Source organism: Zea mays, chromosome 1 (assembly GCF_902167145.1).
Source record: "Zea mays cultivar B73 chromosome 1, Zm-B73-REFERENCE-NAM-5.0, whole genome shotgun sequence".
In the NCBI taxonomy this organism is placed as follows: domain Eukaryota; kingdom Viridiplantae; phylum Streptophyta; class Magnoliopsida; order Poales; family Poaceae; genus Zea; species Zea mays.
The window spans coordinates 168,512,717-168,519,513 of record NC_050096.1 but is presented as its reverse complement, the minus strand read 5'-3'; the positions used below and the strand labels follow the sequence as shown (position 1 = coordinate 168,519,513).

General features: G+C 42.0%; 1 protein-coding gene across 1 annotated transcript; it reads left to right on the top strand.

Annotated features, from left to right (window-relative positions):
- The first annotated feature begins 3,865 nt into the window (after positions 1–3,865).
- LOC100282568 (uncharacterized) lies at positions 3,866–6,797 on the top strand. The gene is made up of 6 exons (NM_001155476.2): positions 3,866–4,194; positions 4,779–4,889; positions 5,045–5,137; positions 5,250–5,399; positions 5,981–6,039; positions 6,321–6,797. Exons 1-6 carry the CDS (start codon positions 4,122–4,124, stop codon positions 6,375–6,377), a joined length of 543 nt encoding a protein of 180 aa, NP_001148948.2. The 5' UTR covers positions 3,866–4,121; the 3' UTR covers positions 6,378–6,797.

Sequence of the window (6,797 nt, the reverse complement as noted above, 5' to 3'; positions counted from 1 at the left end):
ATTGAAGGACTAAAATGAGGGAACAGAGTGGATGAATGAGAGCCAATAAAAATCTTCGCACAAGGTAATCTTGGATTGCTTCTCAAATCTTCACTCAATACTCCAAAATACCAAAACTCACAAACAATATTAGCTCAAGCCAACAAGTGAGTGGATGTTCTCGATGATGATCGACGAACATAACAGAGCACTTGAAGCAACCAAAACCTAGTGTACGAGTGAGACTTTTCAAAATCCAAAAAGTGAGATATCTAATCCAATGAGAATGAAGCAAAAACAAAAAAAAATACTGCATCAAACTAGTGGTTAGATGTTTAGGAAATCTTCCTAATGTATATAAGAACCGAAAAAATGGATCGCAAAACAAGCACCCAAAACTCCGTAAGCACTCAAAACGGTGAGCTGTCTAGGACTCTAGGACAGCGTGGTAGTGCTATGCTCACAATTGGCATCATTGATCATTAGCACTAGTGGGTGAAGCCCAGTACTTCTAGTCTGTGACACTGTTGTTTCACGAGGCAGTAGTGTTGTACTGCCGCTTGCCAACAACTCGAACCAAAGCTCCAAAAGACCAAAATGACCCAAGCAAAGTTGGATTGATCTGAAATTTTACACACAATTTCACATTAAAGGTATTAAAGTATCCATAAAATTTGAGCTCTAGAAGACTAAATCTTCAACTACAGGTTGAAAAATACACTCTTAACTTGGGGGTTTCCTCAAAACCGGTAAGAGATTGGATTTTCATGTTTAAGTTGAGCCTACCAAAACCACTTGGTGGAATACTCCTTGAAGGTATTTGCATGTTTCTATCCAACTCAAAAATCCCCAAGAACTCATATTCAACAGATCAAAGAGAGGAGGTTGGAAACAAAAAATTTGAAGCAAAAACTTCAAGAACTAAACAGAGCACAAAATAGATTTTACCTCACCATGAACAACCGTGGTAAGGCCACACTTTCTAGGCCTCAACTTACACAGATAAATATTTGGTTGATAAAATATTTGTGGATCTCACTAGCAGTCTTGAGGGAGAGATCTACAAGAGAGAAAGCCTGAAAACTAAACTATTTGTTAGAAGCTAGAGAGATCTTCGGTTGAGAGTAGACATCCTCTTATTTATAGAGCTTATTACATGTTCCTAACATATCCATGGATATTTTTGAGCTAGACCACTTAGCCAGGGCATTATGGTCCAACACCTAAACCATAGACCTAACGATCATGATCCATTCACATATTTTCTTCGTCTTGATGCAACCTCCACGATGGCTACACGTTTCATCTCTGATTCCTACCATAGCCACACCTTAGATTTTGTGGCCAAACCCACAAAACCGTCACTAGGTAGTTTTGAGGCCCAACCACCAAACCGATGCAGGTAGCACACTTCATACACGTTCACCACATATTGAACATGGGTCTCGTGAGTCCACGACCATACCTATGACATGATCTACTCTCTCCTTGTGTCGGTATTTGTCCTCAGGTGTCACCCACCATAGTTAGTCTTAGTCTCTAGTCTCTCGGTCAAGTCCCAACACTCGTCCTTCATCGCTTCTGGTCCATCTACACGAACTCATATGACCTTCACCTTCATCGTCGGCACAATCATCTCTGGTCTCTACACTTGCACACCACATGCCAAGACATGTTGCACACATTTACACTTCGGTTACTCAGTTAGTACACACGATTCAATCTAAGATGTTACTCTATTGACAATCACTCATCTCAAATTCAAACCACAAAGGCATGTATCAACCTTGTGTTCCATAGAATAAAGAGCTAGGTGCAAGGCTAAAACAGTTGGAGATCATCCTTACCGTACAAATGAAGAGCTTATGGAAAAAGGTGCGAAGACTAATGGCACTGACAAACTTTCTAGTTGTGAAAAGGATAGTGCACAAGATAGAAGTCAACTAACAGGACATATTATCAGGCTCATGCTCGAGCATTCTGGAGGTATACATGAATATCTTACTAGGAACTTTAAGACATAATGCTATCATGCACTTGATACAGGTTCAGAAGATTACAATGCCAAACATTAATCTTGTTGTTGTACAAGTTGCTGGAGTTACGAACTCTGAATCTAACGTTAGTCTTTTGAAAGCATTGGAATGCTTGAATCAACTCCGGCTAGTGTCGTATTGCTTCTTTGTAAATTGAAATTAAGGATCTATATTTAAAGGTAATGATGTGGTGGGTAATTCATATGTATAGCACATTCTGTATGACTCATATGTCACCTAAAGTACTGTACACATATAACACATTCTGTATAGCACATCATGTGTAGCTAGTTAGCCATCAGCTAATAGAAACGTACAAGCTACATGCATCTCCTATTAAGTCAGAACTAGGGATAAATACGGTTGGATACCAACTTTTAGTCCTTATTCATAAGATATATAATCTACTATGCAAATTCATATTTTTGTCTTTAGCATGGAGCTTTTAAAGAATCATACAAGGTAAACCTTAAATTTATCATATAATTTCTCAAATGATAGATATAAAATTCAGATAAATATATGAATATTTTCACCTTTTTAGTTACGGAGCAAATGTCTAGAACAATTTATACAAAAATTAATTCTTATTTAAAATGATGTTCCTGATAACATAAGAAAAAATAGCATAAAATTTATATATATCTATTTTAAAATATAAAATTTGTTCTGATAATTCGGATACCCATTTTCATCTCTAGTCGGAACTAATGTTTAGGGGGTATTGTTTTAGTCTAACGGTCTCTTTTACTGATTTTATATTTGGTGAACCATCTGTACAACACTCGATGTTGTTCAATCGAATATTGGCATGTAGTTCCTATCATTTCAGGCTAACAATCTCTTTAGTTGACTTTATATTCTCTACTTTTTTTTTCTTTTTTCTAATGTAAAGGAAGATTTAGAAATTGGCATGCAGTTTCTCCAAGCAAAATAGTGCCATGTTTATGCAGACTTTTAGCTATCCAGTCCAGAACTCCAGATCCTAGATACAATTTGGATGCCATGCTATCTATCTTAATCCACGTGTATCCAGGTGAAAAATTAAATAAATTTTCACTCGTATTCACCTTAACACATAAGGTCTTGTTCGGTTATTTCTATACCATATGTATTGGATGAGATTGAAAAATTTTAGTAGAGCTTTTGACCTATTATGGATTTAAACACTCTAACAAAGCCTAAATTGATGTGAATACGAATGTATCCGAATGTACACCCGAATGTCCAATTCTGCTACGTCACATAGTGCCTATTTGGTTCGGCTTTTTTCTGACCAGCTTTTCTGAAAATCTGGCTGTGGAGAGAATCTGGCTGTGGGAAGAATCTGAGCATCATTACGATTACATGTGGAGGAAGATAAAGTTGTTCATAGGGCTCAGGATTTAGAAAGTGACGGATTCCTACTATTACAACGACTCAACCGATTATGTGTTTAGGTTGATTTTTGATGGTTTTTGCCCCAACGAATTTTATAGAAGCTGGTTAAAAAGCTAAGCGTTTGGCAGTCCGTAACAGCTTTTGGTGGCCAGAAGCTGCCAGAAGCCGAAACAAACAGCCACATAATGGCAGCAGCAGTGCAGCATGAGACGAGCTGCCTGCTGAGAGGGTCCGGACCCCACATGACATCCAACCAACAAATTCCACGCGCGCGTCTCGTCTCGTATCGTCGATCCAGCTCCGACCGGTTTGGGTACCTTCGCAGTCGCAGCTACAGGAGGCACGAACCGCGCCGCCCCCTTGCCCAACTCCACGCCGCGTGGGACCCACACGAAGCAAGCCTACACAAAAGCAAATGTTCCGATTCCCTCTTTCCCTCAGGCGTGGAACTGGGTCCGTGGGCCCGAAGAGCCTGCTCGGTCCCTGGTGTCAGCGACGGAGACGTCTCCCGGGCTCGGTTATACACGGCCCGGCGGCCCGCGGGAAGGCCCAGATTAAAATAAAAAGAGCAGCGGAGCGGAGCATGCTCTTCATTCCTTCACTGCCAGTCTTGCATCCCGTCCCCGTCCGCGCCGGCCGACGCCGCCTTTTCGTCCCCGCGTCAGCGTCGCGGCTCCACTGAGCGTGCGTGTCACCGGCGGGAGGCAAGGGCAGGCGGTGGTGGCGATGGCGTCCGCTGACGCGCGCTTGGCGGGGATCGCCTCCTCCATCCGCGTCATCCCCGACTTCCCCAAGCCAGGTGCGTTGGTCCACCCCCCCTCCGTACCCTACCTTACCCCCCCCCCCCCCTTCTCTCTCTCTCTCTCTCTCTCTCTCTCTCTCTCTCTGTGTGTGTGTGTGTGTGTGTGTTCCTGGATCGCTCGCGTGGGTGGATGGGTTGCTGCGGTGCTGCCTTGCTGGATGAGCGCTGAGTCGATTCGATCCGTCAGCTTCGTATCGGGGGAACTCGGAGTTCGCGTTAACTGTACACTGCACAAAGCCACAAACTCGCGTCGCTCACTTCTTATATTACTGAGACTATATAGGAGTGTACAGTAGCGCTTTTCTTGGGATTTAATGACTAAATAAACTGCATAACTCCGTCACTGCGTACATTACTAGTGAAAAAACTATAGGAATAGACCAGCACTTCTTCTTGGTGTTTTCTTTGCCTTCGCGTGCTGCTCTACTCACACCTCGATGCTTGCACACTGGGGTCGATTTAGTTACCACAGCTCGGTCTTGTAAAGCAACAATCTAGATTTCTATGTGTGGGACTGGAAGTAATCACGGTGCCTATCCGTTCTAATTGGTTAGTCGCTGCACCTTACTGTTTCTGTGCAGGGATCATGTTCCAGGACATCACGACGTTGCTGCTCGATCCCAAGGCGTTCCGTGACACCATCGACCTCTTTGTCGAGCGGTACAAGGACCAAGGGATCACCGTGGTTGCTGGTAATGTATAGCTACGCAGTCATTCCTTCCTTTCTGGACACTGACTATTCGAGGTTCCAGTACAAAAACTTTAACCGTAAGCAATGAAATGGGTAACCTCATATGTTCCGTGCTCCTCATTTTCTCGTATCTGGACTGGTGCCATGTTAAAACAGGTGTTGAAGCTAGAGGGTTCATTTTTGGTCCTCCTATCGCTTTAGCCATTGGCGCAAAATTTGTGCCTTTGAGGAAGCCGAAGAAGTTGCCAGGTCTGCATTCCGTCATCAACGTTTTCAGCTCTGTTGTCGTTGTTATTGCTGTACCGTTACTTCTGAGGTCATGGTGGATGAAATTGCTAACACTCTTTCATCTATCTGCTAGGCGAGGTGATCTCCGAAGAGTATTCTTTGGAATATGGAACTGACAAGATAGAAATGCATGTCGGAGCTGTACAGGCCAACGACCGGGCTCTTGTAGTCGATGATCTTATTGCTACCGGTGGAACACTATGTGCAGCTGTCAAACTTATTGGTGAGCTTATTTCGGTGTTGTGTGTGTTTTTTACTGTGTATATGTCCTACCGGAGTTATCTAAATCTTTTTGTATCATAAAAATAATGTTTGAACGATGTTTAAATTTTTATGAAGTTACATATTTATAAATTCATGGCGACAGTTCCATTCTCGCACAGTACTAGCTTTTAGTAAACATTGCACTGAATCTTCTTTTTTCAAATTCTAATCTGGGATTTAAAAAGTCATAGTACGAAAACTTGGATACTTTGGACCAAGAATTTTGAAGGTTATTTTATGAGCTGCAATTTTTTGTTACATGGGAGGAGCCTCTTCTGAAGCTAGGCTGGCCAGCCTCCCCCCCCACCCCCCCAAAAAAAACCCCACCAAAGCTGTTGCATGATATGATTAATTATACACTAACACAACCATCTTACTTTAGGTCCTGCCCCACCTCATTTGTTCGGCAAGCTTTGCCGCTGTCTGTGCCTTTCATGGAATTGCACTTTCTGTCATTCTAAGTATTATTTGAGAGCTGCTTTCTTGTGATTTGTTGTATGATAATTTATTTACTTCAGTTGTATCCCTTCTCCTTTTCAGAACGTGTTGGAGCAAAGGTTGTTGAGTGTGCTTGTGTCATTGAATTGCCAGAACTGAAGGTATATTCTGCTTTGATACATCAAATTCCTGGATGGCTGTAGTTTGTTCATGCTCTTATTGGGAGTTTCTTCTGGATCCAAATAGGCCCATGGCAACTTCAATTGTAAATTTTCATTGAGTATTAAAGGGTAAAAAACATCTAATCTGAATTTTGAAGTACCATCTTAGACACAGGAATTCTGCACTCTAATACAATCGTTCTAATCTTCTAGGAAATATCTAACACTACTTATCATGAGAAATTATGTTGTGTACTAATCTAACTACAACATGTATTCAGGGCCGAGACAAGCTTGGGGACAGGCCAGTTTTTGTCCTTGTGGAAGCAGACGCCTGAGCGGAACTTGGGACTTCTCAGAGAGTTTGGCGCCGTCGATGCTCCCTCTCTGGAGACAACACAGTTTCCCATGTTACCATGTTGGCTATTTTCTGGCTGACGCGTAATAAAGTTTTATTCCAAATTGTGATCCCCTGAATGATTTGTCAATGTAGACATGATTGCTGATCTTTGTAAACTGTGGCTTATGTTTTGTCAAAATGGTTCTAATTATTCACATCAATTAAGGATAAATCCTGATTGGAGCTTGTTGTTTGTTCTAGTAATGTTGCTTTATTGCTTTGTTTGTGCAACCATTGATGAAATAAAGTTGCCATCGCAATAACTGAATAATGGCTGATGTATGGAGATGGACTTCTGGATTGATTTTGGGAGATCATGCTGATGGTAGTAAGTTAAGGGTCCTGATGGTCATGGGCT

What these genes read in the sequence shown, in the direction of transcription:
- LOC100282568 (NM_001155476.2), top strand. Translation starts at nt 4,122, where the DNA reads ATGGCGTCCGCTGACGCGCGCTTGGCGGGGATCGCCTCCTCCATCCGC. An exon ending in CCCCGACTTCCCCAAGCCAG is followed by an intron (nt 4,195 to 4,778) that starts GTGCGTTGGTCC and finishes GTTTCTGTGCAG; the next exon opens with GGATCATGTTCCAGGACATC. An exon ending in AGGGATCACCGTGGTTGCTG is followed by an intron (nt 4,890 to 5,044) that starts GTAATGTATAGC and finishes ATGTTAAAACAG; the next exon opens with GTGTTGAAGCTAGAGGGTTC.